This window comes from Camelus bactrianus, chromosome 2, assembly GCF_048773025.1.
Source record: "Camelus bactrianus isolate YW-2024 breed Bactrian camel chromosome 2, ASM4877302v1, whole genome shotgun sequence".
Taxonomy (NCBI): domain Eukaryota; kingdom Metazoa; phylum Chordata; class Mammalia; order Artiodactyla; family Camelidae; genus Camelus; species Camelus bactrianus.
This window is the reverse complement of record NC_133540.1, coordinates 105670270-105688676: the sequence shown is the minus strand read 5'-3', so window position 1 is coordinate 105688676 and position 18407 is coordinate 105670270. Positions and strand designations below refer to the sequence as shown.

General features: G+C 35.7%; 1 protein-coding gene across 6 annotated transcripts in view; it reads right to left on the bottom strand.

The window, feature by feature from the left end:
* Positions 1-18407, bottom strand: part of ATP8A1 (ATPase phospholipid transporting 8A1) — a 214507-nt gene that overhangs the window by 132333 nt on the left and 63767 nt on the right. For 3 of the 6 annotated variants that reach the window (XM_074348524.1, XM_074348545.1, XM_074348553.1), the window contains 8 exons: positions 17799-17872; positions 15137-15206; positions 13433-13560; positions 10218-10329; positions 8713-8878; positions 7326-7453; positions 4721-4798; positions 3686-3774 (listed from right to left, as the gene is read on the bottom strand). In XM_074348524.1, coding sequence (XP_074204625.1) covers positions 3686-3774; positions 4721-4798; positions 7326-7453; positions 8713-8878; positions 10218-10329; positions 13433-13560; positions 15137-15206; positions 17799-17872 — 845 coding nt within the window. The remainder of the gene's footprint in view (positions 1-3685; positions 3775-4720; positions 4799-7325; positions 7454-8712; positions 8879-10217; positions 10330-13432; positions 13561-15136; positions 15207-17798; positions 17873-18407) is intronic. The other 3 variants (XM_074348531.1, XM_074348539.1, XM_074348546.1) reach the window with 1 other exon arrangement.

The window sequence follows — 18407 nt, the reverse complement described above, 5'->3', positions numbered from 1 at the left end:
TTGGGGCAAAGTATTTAGATAATTGTCAGTTTTCTCATGGTTAATCTCTTCTTAAGGTTAAAGAAGTTACTGATCCTTTCAGCAAACATATTGCTAAACAAAATATTGTCAAGTGAAACTACCCATATACTGTTTTCATGTATAAATAAAAATTGGTTTTAAGAGCATTCAGTTTTTACTTAAAAGGAAAATGTCAAGGAAATGTTTTAAATACTGATTAAATCACTTCTCCATATAAAAAGTATTTTTTAATTTGCTTAACAGAATTTTTTTTAACTTTAGAGACTGTACCCAGGTAATCAGCTGATTTTAATACTAAGATCTAAATTATCAACAAAGACAGTACTTAGATTATAGCCCAGAATATTCACTGTATTGAGAATTCTGGCCACTGAACATAAAGGTCTCCTTACCTATTCCTGGTATTCAAGCAGCCTGTGAGAAAACTGAATTATTCCCCACAGGAAGAAATTTGCTGAAATGATACTTTAGTAAATGTTTAACAGTAGAATTTCTATTTTTTTTAAATTGAAATACAGTCAGTTACAACGTGTCAATTTCTGGTGTACAGCACAATGTCCCAGTCATGCATACATATACATATATTCATTTTCATATTCTTTAGAATTTCTAGTTTGTAGTAAGTTAAATTTACAGATGTGACATCATAATTTATTTACATGTGACTGAAAAAAAAGATCTAATGAAACAACCTAATCAGTTTAAGCATGGTGGCATTTTTGACAAAGTTGATCTCTACAAAATAATCATCACTGCTAAGTATGTGCAAATCTTTTTATTTCATTGCCCATCATGAATCTAATTTGGGGCCAATGTTATATGAAATGAGAGATAACTCACTAAGACTAAATTCTGGAGCATTGTTTTAAGTGTTAACTATTTTCTTCCTACAAACCTGTGGAATACACAGAACTAGGCAGACTGTACTACCAAGAGACTTCAAGTCTTGTCCTTGGAACTGAAAAAGACAACAGATTAATCTTTGTCTTTGACTCTATCTTTGACTCTATCTAGGTTAAAAGGAGGCTTTATTTTGTTAAAAATGTTTAAGAAGCATCAGCTCTGAAACCATAACTCCAAAGGCATTTGTTAGTATGTGAAAGTTTGTGTTATTCCCGTTGTTTTGTCATATTCTGAGGAGGTAACCACTGTCCTTTCTTCTGCTGGAGGGGGAAGTAAACGTATGTAATAGTTCCCCACATTAAACAAGTGCTAAACACTGCTCCTGGGCGAATGAGACAGGAAAACACGCTATGTCCCACTCTCTGGGTTCCTAAAGCTCAGGAGTGTCCAGAGGAAATTCCCTCAGAAAGGTGGTTTTCAGGAATTACTTAATTCCACCAAACTCTGCAGGTAAAAGTAACAGCCATGAGTCTCTCCTATTGTAAACACCTGAGTAGTCTGAAGTTTCATAGTTTGTCCAGAGCCTTCGTATAGCAACCGCTCTCTACAATGCTGGCATTCCAACTGCCCATCAGGAATAAAAACTGATAGAAACTCTATCAGGATTAAGGATCCTAAACACACATACACAGCTTACTGGAAGTGGTTCAACAACTAGCTTCACTCAACAAGGCTCTTGGTATTCTTGAAAACATGACACATTATCCAAAGAGGAATTTCCATTTCAGTTAAAAATTGCAAATAAAAAAATAAATTTCTAAACATGTTAGAAGTTTATATTTGGAAAAGAATCTCGGAGATTGTCTGGTCTCATCAGCCTCATTTTAAAGAGCTTGGAATATCGCAAAGGGAATTTTCTAAGGTCATATGGTGAATTAATGACAAAGCCAGGACTAGAACTCATGTTTTAAAGAGATATCATTTTTCTCAAGAGGAAATTTGTTTCACTGGAAACTTAATCTAAATGATGACAATACTTAACTCCTAAAATTACTTTAATATTTACCAATCTTAAACCTACTCTATCATAATATATAATACATAATTGTTAATGACAATATCACCAAAAGACACAGGAAGAACACTGCGTTTTAGAACTATTGCCTGTGTTTAAGGACTTATTTCAAGAAGAAAAAACCTTACAAAATGTAAAAGAAAAGAGTGCCTAGATATCATTCTAGCTTTCTGTTCTGGCAAGTTCACAGTCAATAATTGCTAATTTGAAGAGCTTTCTTATTCAACTGGAAATTGGACAAAGTAAAAAAGGGATGTCAATTACCAAACAGATCCCTCCAAAAATAACACTTATGAATGAATGCAGATTTTGTGTAAAAAAAGACATCACCATGAATCTGTCAGCAAGTATAATATAACAAAATCTAGAATCACAACAGACCTTTCTGTCTCTCGTCTGGGATAACTGTGGATTGAATATATAAGCGCAAAGTGTCAAAGAGTGTGGCCGTACCCCTCCTACCCCAGCAACCGACAAAACAAAGAGGCCTGCAGCAGCTGGGGGGTGGGGGTAAGAAGAGAGGGAGGCCTCTTTCATCTAAGGGAATCAGGAGATCTTCAGATAAAAGAGGGAAGATGCAAAATGGCATGCAGCCCTGGACACAGTAGGCATGCTTCTTAAATTCACAGCCTGCCCTTACAGTGTCAAAAAGCCATTACGTCAACTGTCTTTCTAGCTTCATTTACACACATAGCTTGAAGTCATTTTTAGTCACACTCTCTGCTAACCCAAAGAAAGAGGTGTCAGCCTCCATCTATTTCTCTTTGTAGACCCCGTGTGTACAGGGGTAAAACCACATGCTTCGAGAATTTTTTTAACCAACTGGTTATTTATAATTTTAACTATAGGCATTTTCATAACAATTCAATACCCCATTTTTATACTGGCTTACTGCTTAGAGACAGAGTATGAGTGTGGAAGGGGTGGGTGCAAGCCAGAAAAACCAAAAGCAAGTGCCCTTGCTTACATGGCTAAGATGTCAGTATTTACCACTCGTACATCAAGACAGTTGGAAACTGTGATAATAGGCCAAGGTCAAGCAACCAGGAGGATGTTTCCTCTTTTGATCGTGCCTTTTTAGGAAACGTAGAAATTCATTTTCTCAAGTTACCCTAATAAAGTATTTCAGAAAGAAGGTTTCTGAACAGGTTAGGCAAGCATACCTGGAAGTAAGAAAAAATGGGTGCTCAGCAAGCACCTTCTAAAGGAGATTAAGAGACTAATAAACGTATTTGGTGATATTCATTATACCCCAGATTTAAGAGTTTTGTGTCCCTCCCTTCTTCCCGTCATCAGAAATCTAGCTTGCCCTGTGACTGCAAAAAGGAGAGATGATAAAAAGAAAAAGCAAACCCAAGGAATAACTTTCAGAGAAACAACCATATTTTAACCTGAAAACTGCCCAGGGACGCACTGCATGTTCCTCCCTCAGACAGGACTGTACCCTAACTTTATGGCAATGGAGAGGGGAGAGTATTTGTACTTTATTACCAGAGCCAGATGGAGTCCTTCAGCAACTCTAAACACCTAAAAATTATGGGGCAGGGCCCCTATTTTATTGTAAATTCCAAATGATAAACAATACCAAGCTATAAAACACAAAATATGTAAGTATGCTAAAATTATAATAACTGCCTTTTAGATTAAAAAAAAAACCTCTGATAATCAGAACTCCCAAAATTGTTTCAAACTGTTAGCAAGAGTTAAATGTATGTATCATACTCTGATTCAGGGGAGAACACTCACCCATAAGCAACTCCAGCGATGGTGCACTTCTTAAACTGCATTACATTGCATGTCAAAGTCCCAGTTTTGTCAGAAAATATGTATTTTACCTAAAAAAAAAAGGTTTAAAATTTCTCATTAAAATTACAGAGGTCTTTTAAAGCCAGTCTTTTATAGAAGGGGGGAAAAAACCCTTACATTATTTGCTTTAGCAATTTCGTTACATTGTAGGGGCACAATGAATGCTATTAACTGACTACTTTCTGCACATCATTAAGAAATATTTTCAACTATTTCTCTCAGTATTTCAGCAATGAATTATATACTAACATTAAAGGCTATCAAGACAATAGAAAAGCTATCAGTCATAGGTAGAAATCTGCTGTAACATGGTGTGGATATCCACTAGAGAGTGCCACTGCAGCTACCTAACACATGTAGGGCACTACAGTGTCTATAAGCACCCTCAGCATTACTAACAATTACAAGACTGGCGATAGCTTGTGATTAAAATTAACTTCACACAATATCTGAATTGGTAAGCAAAAGGATAATGCTGGCTTAAATGCTATTCGAAGAGTAAGAGTTATTAGCAAATGGCAACGGTACAAAAAAAGAAGAATCTTTTCTCAGCTCGTCTGTATAAATGAATTACAAATATACATCTATGTGTGAATAGAGTATAAATTATAAATCTGAAATTCCTGTTTGATTTACACAACTTCATTGATCAGCTTTTAACTTTTACTTCCTTCTTAGTCAAAAGCTATAAACAATTTTAATACTGCGAGTTTATAACTCCAAAACAGCCAATACTTAACATACCAATCAGATTATATACCAAAGGACATCCTTATTCTGAGAGCAAAATATGCATTAAATAATGTTCATTTACTAAAAATGAAAGTTGATAGTTAGGTCCTAACATGTATTTATATCAATCATTTAAAAAATGGAAAATTAGGAGCTGTCAATTCATCTGAAGTTGCCACATACAGCAGAAATCACACCAAACAGGACTGCCAATTCAGCATATCAATAAGAAATTTAGTTTACCTGGCCAAGTTCCTCGTTTAGATTAGATGTTCGAGCCATAGCAGCAGTGTCTGTGGGTTCATAGTGCATGTCAAGATCCTTAAAAAAAAAAAAAAAAAAAAAAGACAAGAAATCATTGAATACAATTGGTAGTAAGAGACTGAGTACAATTTTATTTAACTGGTGAGCTAGGTAACACTCTCATCGCTTGCCGTCCCCACACTATGTCAGCTGATTTCCTAAAAAAGTACTCAATACAGAATATCATATTTCACAATAAGGGGAGAACTATAAGGTAGTTAGAGCATGTGTCTGGAATCAGGCAATCCTGGTTTACTATCATGCCACCATTTCCTAAATATGTGACCTATTATAAGGATTAAATAAGATAATGTATGTGCAGTGCTTCCTACAGTGTCTGACACAAGGCTTAATGTGAGCTAAAATAATAGCAACAAGACATTGCTCAAATAATTAAGACTTTAAGTCCCTTGAAAAATTACCTAAGTGATTCCATCTTGTTATACTTTCTTGGCCAAGTTTCTTTCTTTCTTTTTTATTTTTTTCTTTAAATTGAAGTACAGTCAGTGACAATGTGTCAGTCTCTGGTGTACAGCATAATGTCCCAGTCATACATATACATACATACATTCATTTTCATATTCTTTTCCATTAAAGGTTATTACAAGATATTGGATACAGTTCCCTGTGCTATATAGATGAAATTTGTTTTTTAAATCTGTTTTTATATATAGTAGTTAATATTTGCAAATCTGCAACTCCCAAATTTATCCCTTCCCACCCCATATTCTCCAGTAACCACTGGCCAAGTTTCTTACATTGTATATACATGAAAGCAAAGAACATTTTACTGACAAGCCAGGGTTTACTGATTTTCACATGTCAAATGAAAAGCCCAAATCTGATCTCTCCTACATCTGTATTTCAGATGGAGCAACATCAGTTCTGGAATAGGCTTTTGAGTTGTAAGCGCCATGTATTAAAGAGGGACAGTAAACAAGTGGGCAATATTTAGGGAGTAGCGATGGGACAGGGGACTAAGTTGGAATCATGCCACATAAAGAATGAAATGAGATGAGGGACTTCAGTTGGGGGGTGGGGATATGACAGAATAGGCATGAGAGCCAAGTGCAAATGCTTTGCAGGGCTGTCATTTGGAAACAAGATTAGACATTTTCATAAAAGATCTATTTGGGAAGAACCAGAATCAAAGGGAGGCAGTTACTAATCTCATTCCCACACAAGGAAGAAGCTACCTCGTAAGGGATGCTCTGTCAGGAATGTTAGAAAAATCTTTGTACGTTAGAAAGACAATTGAAAAGCATAAGCCTACTGGTTTCATCCAACACTAAAATTATATAATTATTTTAAGCAAATATTACTTTTGAAAATCCAAATAAAAAAATTAAGTGACAGACTAGTTATTCGATTTTCCTAATGAGTTGCCTTATTATCTCTGCGAGTTGAAAACCTTCAATGAGTTTTAATTGTACTTATAACAAACAAACTTTATTACACATTTTTTTTCAGCAACAAATCTCCTGCATGAAATGAGCTATGCCTGCAGCTAATTTCGGATTTCCAAGTTATACTGATCTTTTACCAATGAATTAAGAGATTGATGGTTGAGGTGGACCATTTACCATGGGAAGACAATGAGTGGTTGTGAAAGTAGCTTATTTTAAAAAATCCTAACATTGTTCATATTGAAAGACTTTTAAATAATTAAAAAATCAAAAGATAATGCCAAAAATGCCTCAAAATACAAGGCAAAATTAAAGTTTCTGGCAGATTAGGTCTAAAGATTCGTTTACATAAATTCATTAATTTTAACTTTGGTAAAAATAACTGGCATTTAAATGAAGAAGAGTAACATTCTATAAATAAAACATTCAGGAAACAGATGTCTAGCACACTCTCACAGGATTAAAAAAATTTTAAGAAAAAAATTAAGAAGAAAAATTCAAGCACAGCTGAAATTGTTTCCAGTGTGGAAAAGCAAGCTACACAGATGTATAAAACATGACAGACAGCCTGGTTGTTACAAATATCAAGTACAGTGTTATTTCCATAGTGCTCAATTGTTTATGAAGCTGTCTGCTATGCAGTGAGAGTCCTTTGATCTATGTAACAACAGTGAGATACAGGTAAAGCATGTTTTATTATTCCCTTGTGATTATCCACAAAAATAAGCCTAAAAGAAGTCAAGTGGCTTGGCAAAGTTCACACAACTAGTAAATTATAAAATGAGGACTAAAATCCAGGTATTTTAACTCCTAACTCCATGGCTCTTCTTTTCCCCAAGACCAGTATGTAACTAAAAATAGGTTTCCTCAACTCCAGACCTCTTTTCCCCAGCATGTCTGGTCTGTAAATCTGTGTGAGTCTGAGATGAGAGACTTTGTTATGATTTTCACACGTCAAATAAATTTGCTATTATTATATTAGGCTCAAAAATATTTTGAAATACTGTCTTGGAGTCAATAAAAGGTAAGATATAATTAAGATTTTTTTTTTTTTTCCTGAAAGTTCAAAAGACTCTTTCAGGAAAAAAGACAAAAATGTATGTTTAATGTAATGAAAAACAATAGTAATTCATATTTACCCAATTTATGAAGTAGGCTTGAGTAAATTTCACCACTTCTAATGTAACCAACAAACTGATAGGAATGAGATTGTTGAACAGGATGATGAAGGTCAAGAAATTCAGTCCAAAATTATTAGCACCACCATCTGTTGGGGGAGGTAGGAATAAAATCGTTTACAGTTTCATATTTTATTTGCATTGGCCAGAACTTTAGTATAACAAGAATTTTCCATACTACATAGTATGTTTAGAAAGTTTGGGAGGAACACTGTGCTGATAACATATTCCTATTTTCAAGTACATTCTCCAAGATGGAATAGCATTATTTGTGTTACACATGTTGTTAATTCTATTAACTGCATAATGGTACTAAAAAGTGAAAGTACTAACAAATATTTCAAACCTGTTCCAAACATGAAGTTTAGAGATTTTAGAGATAGGACTGATGGTCTACAGATGTAAAATCTCAACTGGGTAGAATCACTTTTATATAAATTTTTGAAAAACATTTCCAATTTAAACTATGTCTTGAAAGCAAACAAAACAATGGCAGCAAAACCAACACAAACAGCAAAAACAACAACAGGGCTGAACCCTAGGTAAATTTAGCCCGAGGTAAATTATATTCTTCCTCTTCAATAATGTAACTAAAACCGCTCTCCCAGATAAACTGTAAAGCATATGAAGAAACAAAAGGATGGCAGTCTTAACAATGCTGAATTGAAATGCTGAATGTTGAACAGCAAAACAATGACTGTTTAAAAAAAACCAACCTGGAATAACTGCAAAGATAAAGCAGTAAAATTAAAATACAACTGAAAAAATCAATTTTGCTATAAAACCTTACTAGAATTTTCTTCTGCACTCTTGGAAATTAAGTATTTATTGGTTTAGTGCTCATCAAAAGGAAGTATAAACTTATTTCCCAGAAATACTCAGTAATAAGATAAACGCTCCAAAAGGAAATTATTTAATAGCACTTTCCCTAAGACAAGACTGTTAACAGAATACACAGCATTCATGAGTTCAAATGAAAGTACATCCAATTTAAACATTTTAGAAACATGTAAAATAGTTTTAGGTGCTTCAAATATAAGTATTCAACCTGCTTTCTTTACCAGATAGCTATACAACTGTGTTAAAATATTTTAAAAGAATAAATTAACGAAATTAAAATGACATTAATAACATTTTATACTACTTTGGAGCGCTCATTATATTTTTAGGGATTCTAACATTTTACTTTCTTTTACAGGAAATTACATCAAAAAATAAAGTTTAAATGCCCAGTTATCTTGGCAACAAGGTTTTCTTTTCAGAAACAGGAAATTCCAAGATCAGTTGTGAAACAAACACGTGTTTTAATGGAAGAAGAAATAAGTATAATAAGCACTTTAATGCTCACAGTTTAGATTGAGATACCAGTCCTTTCCAGAATGCCTTCGATTCCAAATGGCTGAACCCACAGAACAGACAAGAGACATGGCAATCAAGATACAAAATAAAATCAAAATTTGTACATTTGTAATCCGTTCTACATTTGAGAGTTTAAGTGGTGGACTTGTTGAGTTCTGTAAAAGGAAACAAAAGATGAGTGATAAGAAGAGTGTTCAAATGATTAAGTAATGTATATCCAGTATTTTGGTGATGATGACAAAGTAAGTCACAACTCAAAATCTAGACATGAGTCAACACACGAAAATTATATGGAAAACAATCACAGACGTAAAAGCTGTCAAAGGTTAACCACTTCTTTTTCTAAAGGCCACTATACCACCCAATCCTTTTTCTAGGATGTAAAACAATAAGAAAGAAGGAAATACTATTCCTTTTATAGACATAGCTTTTGCGTTGTGGCAGGTAAGATGAACAATGCATTCATTACTTGACTACGTAAGCAAACAGGGTAGATTAAAGAAAGCATCCAGTATCTCAGCTCCAGAAGAGAGGCAGAGAAGGTGGCCTGGGCACCCACAGCCAGAGACCTGGAAATTCCAAACTATGAAGGCAACCTTTCCGGGATCTCTTGTTTCCAGATTTCTGGTGACATTTTGTATTTGTTTTACTAAACACAGCAGCAGTATAAGTAGTGCTGGCTATAAAGAATAGGAGTCTCCTCACCTGTATTTAATGATAAAAATGACCATGCCAGATCTGTGCTAACCAAGGCATCCACAGGACAGGAAATTCATTGTCAAAATTAATATAAAATGATAATTCAGAGAATTCATAGAACAGTTAGGGATGGCATCATTAACAGCATTCCCTCTTGCCTGTTGAAAACATCTCTGTGCCCTTACAAGGTACAAAGTTATCAGCCCTTAAAGGAGATTTTCATTTAGTATTTCAAAACTGAGTTTCCCATATCCATCTAGTCCCCTGAATACTAATATTATAATGTAGAGAAGGAAAATCCATAAACTTGTGTTAACATTACAAGTGCTAGGATTAAAGGTGATTAAAAATGGCTTAACATAAAAATACTGCGAAAAAATAGTCAACATTCGACTCACAAGGTTTTCTTTCATTTTTATGAAAAAAAAAATAAGGTCTAAAATTTGATCATTGTATTAAAATAAAATTATGGGACAAATACTTTAATGCAGAGCATTCATCGTTACACAACTTGTATGAATTACTGCAATAGTCAGTGAATGCTGCCTGGTACATAAAATGATTGGGTCACTCATGCATTGGTGATCTCTGGTGGAACTTTCTAGAGTTTTTGCATGAAGTGAGCCATTTCACAGCCCCACTCACCAAAGAATGAGATTCTGGATGTAGAGTGTGGGCTCAAGAATCTGTGACAGATGGTCTGCTATGTTTGGGACTACAGCGCTGACAGCTACAAATAGCACATTTTCAAAAGACTTAGGTCCAAAAGGTGTTTATAGGTAAAAAAAATCCCACCTGCATCAGCTTGGTGTCATGTCCAGTGTAGACAACTATTCCATGAACCCACTGTGTATTCCTCAACTGAGCGCCTCGAAGAAGCAGCTGATCTGCTCCCAGGGGAACAGTGCTATGACAGATTATGTTGACATTAGAAACGACATTTTCTAAAATGCTTACGAATTTTACAGCCACTATAGAGTTCCAAGAAAGGTTCTGTTATGAAAATAACCCTTCTCTCATTTACTTTATTTTTAGGAAAGAAGTAATTTTCCCACCTATAAGAATAATTTTCTTACACAAGGACAGCTGGAGGGAAGCATGCCAGCTGTTCCTCCCTAGCACCAAACCAGCCATTTCCTACAACTTCAGTATCCGAGATGGTAGGTAACGTTAGGGAATTCAGGGGCCAATTCTCAAACCTGTTGAAGACTTTACTGATTCAGTAAAGCCCACTTAGGTTTCTGAAATGTCTGGAAGTGGTGAGATTAGGGGATCTGTTCCCCTTCCTCCACCTTCCTTTAAATTAAAATTAGCTTTGTGCGTAAGAAACGTTCAAAAAAACACATGAGGTAAGGTAAATACACAGATCTCATCATAACACTTGGATTGCCCTCTCTGCCTCCAGAGATTAAGTCTCTGTACTAAGATCTCTAGGACATGCATTTTATTGCATTTGAAAATCAGTTTTCCAAGAACTGCAAGTACATCTCCAGTAAATGGTAAGCATATAAAAGTCTTATACACTCCTCTGAAATGACAGCAAATGGAGGCGCTCCAACTCATATAATTTGAACCACATTTTTCAAGGGTCAAGCTGGGTCTTTTGTGGGTTTTTTGGAAGGCTGCCCCCTATGGTAGGTTGTGGGTTGATACAACCTCTCATAGAGCCATCAGACGGGTACAAGCTATCACCAAATACAGCGGGGTTCTCAAAATGTAATGTACTACACAAAATTTAATGGCTCAGAGATTCCTAGTACTACTTCTTCATTTCACTGATTTAAAAAAAATAAAAAAAGTCAAGTATAAAGAAAAATTCATTAAAAAACTTGCAGAGAAAAGGAAGAAATTTCCCACAAAGAAGTCTCCAGAAACAGTATCTTTGTCAGAGGAGGCACACCAAGACCGAAGCTGTCACTGCTGGTGTCCAGTAGGTGTCCACGGCCAGTAGTAGCTTGGGATTGTGGCCTTCTTTTAGGAACAATACAAATGTCACCAGCTCAGGTGAAATCAATCCAGATGGGTGGACAATGATGGCACCTGAAGCCTTCCATGAAGTGAGTAAATCCTTAGGAATTAGTATATTCCAATTTAAGAAGAGAACACAGCAACTATAACTCTCATTGCTTATGCACAACAACATGCCTTTCTGACCCATCCAGAAGGGAACCTCTCTAGTACATGTCTCAAGATTTGGGGTGCACTTCAGAGATGGGAGGGGTCCTCAGGCCTAAAGCAGGTTTTCAAGAAGTTCTTGGGATGCTGCTGGATTATGCTCTGGGGCACATATGTGCCAACCATTTCTTATATGTCCAATGCGGTATAATGTGGCAACGGTCACCTCAGCATTAGTGGTGTGGATTGATTGGAATTAGAGACAAACTTCAAAAGCAAAAAATACGACTTTTTAATTACAAGGACTCAATGAGAATTAGTTATTAGCTTTCATCAGAGTTGGAATTTCAAAGCTTCTGGCATCAGACAATGACCCTCATTCTTAAAGGAAAGTAGACTCATTCCAAACTAAGGGGCTCCAAGAGCGCTGGATAATTACTGTAAACGTCAAGCGTGCTACAGGCACAAAGGTACTGAAAATCTGTTTCCACCTTTCATATAAATTGAAGCATATTATATAAATTCTATCTGTACCCTAAATCTTGGCACCACACAAAGCTTCTCCTTCACTGTGTGGATTTGCTTGGCGTTGGTTTGATGGGGGAACTGATAAGAAATGGAAGCTGGCCAGTTAGATATGTCAGACAACAGAAACATTACTTATATAAACGGCCAAATCTATCAATAGTCGATAACCATATGTTCATGGAAAGATCACTCTGTGAAAAATTTAGAGCAATATATAATTTCTTCAAAAATTACAGGAAGACTTTTGGTGGATCTGAATGAGGATGATAGTGCAGGGTATTCAAGTGTCCTTTAGAATTTAAATACCGTAATAAAGGAATTACAAATAATGAAAGCACTGGTAATCTCTCAGGCTGGTAGTTTGAACTAGTAAATTTAACTGCGTTTAGTTGGCCACTACAAACGCCTAGTAGAGAAGGAGAAGGGAGGCAGGGCAGACCCCACGTTTCCTGCCAAGTTCTGCCCCATTTCTTTGCTCCCCTTTGTAACAAAACTCCTTGAAAAAGTTCTCTATTTTTCAACTCTTCTTCTGTTATCCCAGACTCACTCTCATTAGGCTCCACCTGTCCCAACAGAGATCAAGGATCTCCACTTGCTAAATCCAAATCAGACTCATTGTAATTGACTTCATTGTACTTGACCATAAGCAACATCTGGCCCACTTAGTCACTCGCTCTGCCTTGGTATGATTTCCTCACTTCCTCTTTTTTTGTGTGTGTATATGTGTGTGTGTGTGTGTGTGTGTGTGTGTGTGTGTGTGTGTGTGTGTGTGTGTGTGTGTGTGTGTGTGTGTGTGTGTGTATACATATATATAAAATTGAAATATAGTCAGTTTAGAATGTTGTGTCAATTTCTGGTGTATAGCATAATACTTCATGACATACATATATTTGTTTTCCTATCTTTTTCAGAAGTTACTACAAGATATTGATTATAGTTCCCTGTGCTATACAGTGTGAATTGTTGTTCACCTATTGTATATATATTAGTTAATATCTGCAAATCTTGAACTCCCAGTGTATCCCCTCCCACCCAGGAAAGGACTCAGGCCATGGGAACTGACAGTTAAACCTATAAGATAAGTATTTTGGCCAAAGAATAAGCCACTAAACAATGTGCCTGAAGCCTGGACTATACATGAAAATATCCAACTCACAGGCTGGCAGGAACCCTGGGGAAGTCTTCAGCTATACCATGTGCACAGGGTTAAAAGCATTCTCACAAAAGAACTCTGGGTAGAATACAGAAATGCTTAAGAAAGAGGTTTTGAGCCATCGAGCTAAGAGTACAAGAAAATGTCTACCCAGGTCAGCAACATAGTGCCGCACAGTGACGTCTGTGGTTTTATGAAGACCAGTTTTACATACCTGTGTCCGTCAAGCCTTATGTTTCCAACAAAATCATAGAGATGTCTGTTTGGACTTTCACACTCAATTCTGCCAGAAATTCTCATCAAACTGTCAATGTCTTTTATATCAGATGTTGCTGGTAAGCCCTGTTTAGAAATTTATAAATAAGCAAGAGTAGATTAAGTTGCGTGTGGGAGGCAGTGGGGAATTCTAAATTCATCCACACCTTAAGATCTAAGAGATCCTATTATTTGATAAGCAATTATCCTCCACTGTACAACACTCTGTCAAATCATAAGGAGGAGATACCTTCCTCTCCACTTGAACATAGGCTTTTAGCATAAGAATAGGGCATCTTTTGTGAAAGTCCTAAAATATCTTAAAGAGACTATAAACTAGCCTGTAAAGGCATTTTGAAATAGGTCTGCAAAGAACTGTTTGCTTCCAAAAATAAAACTAATATTTAGCATTATACAGTCTAAATCTGTCTGCTGAATCTCCAAAAGGGAATGCACAATAAATAGAACCTATTCCCAAAGACAGGAGTTAGGTTTTTGTTCTTTTATTCCTCGGAGAAGGAAAACTCCAAGACAGCTCCAGCTAGAAGTGGCTGGAGTGGAACAGCCCCAACTCCCTGGGGCAGTCTGAGTTCAGGGCCTGTGATGATGACCTACTTCGACCACAATCCAACCTTCCCATGTGTCATTTCCACTACTTGTCTAGAACCCAAAAGAATACATTTTTTAAAGTCCCTTTTAAAACTTAAAAAATAAAAACCTTATAGTTGCTTTCTGTTATGGATGGTATGAGAAGTAAATGTAGAAATCTAACCTATTCCCCAAGATCATGAGACTTTTAAAATAGCAATGGAAACTACATCTTTTCAACATGGCAAAGCCAGATAATTGTGGCCAGGTGAACACAGGAAACAAGCTAACACACGTGAAAGCATGTAGGGCTACCAATATCATCAGGGTGTTGGCTAGTACATAAAATATTAAAAATACTATAAATGGACCATATTTAATCAGGCAAGTAAAACTGGGTTTTCCACAATATTTAACTAGACCAGTTTGTAAAACCACTCCACAGTGGCTCAATGAGAAAATATTTGCAGTTGGGTGGAATTGCCTCAACCCAAGACAATAACACTAAGAAATAAAGCTGTAAGATTCCTCAAAATGTATCACTTTTGCTTGAGGATTATTTTGAGCAAAAGGCAATGGAGATCCTGCAGGTTCAAGAGAAACTACTGCCCCTCTGTTAACTACCTAGAAGAATTTAAATTAGGGATTTTCTGCAGAAGAGAGTTACGACTAGGGATACATTTAAGTGCTGTCTGGACCCATCCATATGGCAGGGCAAATATCAAATTCCCAAACATCTGCTCTCCTTCTTACCATCTTGTGAACGACCCTCCTGTCCTTGGAAGTCCTGGGTCCCTATCCAATTCCTTGGCTCAGGATGGCATGCACACCTCCTTGTACCTTTCTGTCTGTGAACCTCGCAGGTGTGTGTGTAGGGTCTCTGACCCTCTCATGTATGTGGAGTTCTCATATGTATGAAATTAAATTTGATTTTTTCCTATTAATCTGTCTCATGTCAATATAATTCTTAGACCAACCAGAAGAACCTAAGACGGATAGAGAGAAGTTTTCTTCCCCCCGCAAAGCTTTGTCATAGAGAACAGCCATAATTATATAAACCTAGATTAGATCTTACCTGCCTAATTTTCAGGTTTGTTTCCCCATCTAAGTTGGATGTTTCAATGTAGCACATGGCCTGGGGCTCACTGTTGTTTAAAATTGAAAAGCACAAAGACTTAGTGGAGGAAGGAAAGCATAATAACTTATTTAAATGTTCAGACTCACTGAAGCCTTTCATTCTAAACGAAGTCGCCTAGTTTCTTGATGACTTTCATTCTAACCACAAAATGCTGTGAGGCAGAGCCCATGCATGACAACTCACAGATCAGCTGTTCAGCCAGAAGGACCCCAAAGCAATTTCCTGACAACAGTCAGTACTGAGCTTCAAGGTAATGTAAATAATTAGATTTGTCACATTATACTTAAATTGTTCATCCACACAGACACGACACAGACTGTATCTGAAATGTAAAGCAGTTTTGTGTCTAGATATATCTTTAGCTCAAAAATATCAAAGGAGATTTCATGCTCATAGCCCACATGTAAATTGATTAAGGAGAGTGGTTGATTAGAAAATTCCAGATTGTTGCTTCTGCAAACTTGCATTTACATCTTTAGATTGTATCATATTGCATCTTTAAAAAAGATGAAAAGGACCATATGAACAATTATATTTAAATTTTAAGGCTACTTTAAAAAGCTGTATGAACAGATTTTTTACAATGAAAGTGGATGTACACTTTCTTCCCCCTATTTTTTCTGTTGTATTAAAGTTGCTTCAGAGATTCATGTGGCAGTAAAAGCTAAAACTAAAATTAGCCAACTTGGCTATTACTCCTTGACCTGAACCTTGAAGATCCACTCTATGGGTGCCCTGCCAGAGTGTTTTGGTCAAGTTTCATGCACAGTGGCTGGTGTCAGGGGCCGGTGTTCTCCAGTGTTATCACAGGTACACACACCTGACTGTATATAACCTGCTCCTTCACATGCTGACTTGACTTGCTCAGCAATTACAGACAGCCCAACTGTATAACCTGGTCCTCAGCTATAAGGAAAAGCATTCTGAAGTTAAATAAAACTTATTGGCATTTGCTTATATAAAAAGCCCAATTAATTAATATCATATAAGTAACTATAAGTGTAATTTCTGATAAGCAGGTGTACTCAAAGTTAGAAAGAAAGAAATTTCTAAGTCACAAACACCTGGAATTTTCTAATCAGCTTCCAATTTGTACATGTGTAAAGCAGACTATTCTGAGTTTCAGATCTGAGCACATAGCTTAGTTGTGAGCTAAAGATTTGTGGAAACTACTGAAACACACGATTGTTAATCAAATATTTTACAGATTCATTTTAAAGTAACTTTGCAAGTTCTTCAATTTCTCTATGGGCTTTTTTTTTCTTTCTTTCTATAAAGGCTGACACTTTTTCCCAACTGGTGAAGTTTTTCATTATTTGTATTTTTACTCTAGCAATTAATTAAAGTTTCATTTTTTATTACTGTCACAATAGTAATTTGGTCCTGGCAACTGTTCCCAATTTGTAATTTACTTATGTATATAATTGAAATAAAAAAAGTTTATAAAATTACAAAACACATCTTCTGATAATACAGAAGTATGATGACAAACAAATGCTAAATGAACAAGGTCAATTCCACATTTTGGCAGTAAAATGCATTAAATTTCTAGTGATCAATATAACCAAAGCCATTCTCATACCAAAATGAAAAGAATATTCTAATTTTATTTCTATCTTTTTTTTTTCATTAAACAATTTTTCTAGGATTTTAAATGGCTAGAAAGTTAGAAAGTTAAATGGCTGGCTCCTATCTGAAGTGGGGCAAATAAAATATACATCCAAATTCAGAACATTCTTAATCCCTTAAGACAACTGTTACTGAAGCAGTTCTTAACAATGCTATGAAAAAGCAGCAAGAAGTCTCAGTTAAAGGATCATGCTAGATACGTATTTCAGCAAATTATGATGACATCCAAAACACAAACTACAGAGGGGCAAAGCAGGCTTTTTGATTAGTAGGTAGAAAAACGAAACAAGATGCATACCACAATACAGACACTAGTAGACAGCTGAAATTTATCACTGTGACGTGCACTTTGTCACTAGTTACAAGTGGGATAAAAATTGATCCCAAAGCATGCGGTATCAAATGTACAACATCCAGCTTTGTGCAGGGGGTCCTCTGTAAACCCTATACAAGCCCACATTTTAGTCATAGCTGCTGAAGGGATTCTCTAGAACTCAGAAAATTTCAAATGTAAGACAAATGTTTAAAATTGTAAAATCTGCTCAATAATTGTCTTTCATGTAAATTTTAACATTGTTGAAAACAGTATTTTGGAGAGGTAATAAATTAAGCCTTAGTGATTAGGCATGTTTCAAAATATGAATATATATTAAAAACAAATATGAATTTATATTAATGATTATTTCATAGTAAATTAAAATCTACCTTTACTGGCATGTCTCATGGACTCCGACTCCTATTAATAGCAATAGGAGCTGAATTTGCCCACTTGATGGACGAACATCGTCCAACAATGTATTCACATAAAAGGGCTTTAAAACATCTGTGAAACGTCCATCACCAAGAAGTATAAAAAGTTTGTGTTTTAAAGGAAGAGATCCAGAACTCAACCATCTTTGGGTGCAAACTGCTCTCTGGTGTAGGGTGAGGATCCACATACACACATCCTGTACAACTCAGTGGTTCTAACCTTGAGGACAGGCTGATGAGATCTGCTGGGAGATGCTCCCCATTGGTCACTTTCACTATTTCCCCTACTGCCACCTACAGGTCCCAGTTTAAAATAATTAAAATGGAAAAAAAATGAATAACAGGAAAAAAACAAACAAATGGACAAAAGAGACAGAAAGTTTGAAATTATTATAGAAAATAACACATGTTAATAAAAATGTCTAATGCCAATTTTTTCAAAACTTATTTTGATCAGGTCTAAAGGCACAAGAAAATGGAATAATTAAGAATCACTTATTTGCTTTTAAGCCCAATTTTCAATTTTTAAGGCAGAAACTTTTCATTTCTGAAATTTTACTTACACGCATATCTTAGCAAATTAAATAAAAACATATTTTTATAGAGAGAGCTACTTCATCTTATAGATTTTTCTTTCTCCAAATCCTCACTCTCCTGTTTGAAACTGTCACCTACTACATGTCCACTCCTACCCAAGAGGAAAAGAAATAATGGTGGAAACTACTTTTCAGGCTTTTGAGGCTTTTGAAAAACAAAGTATACTACACTATTTCTTCCCCTACACAACATACTACAAAAAAACTTTGTTAAAATTTCCTGATTCCAAAAC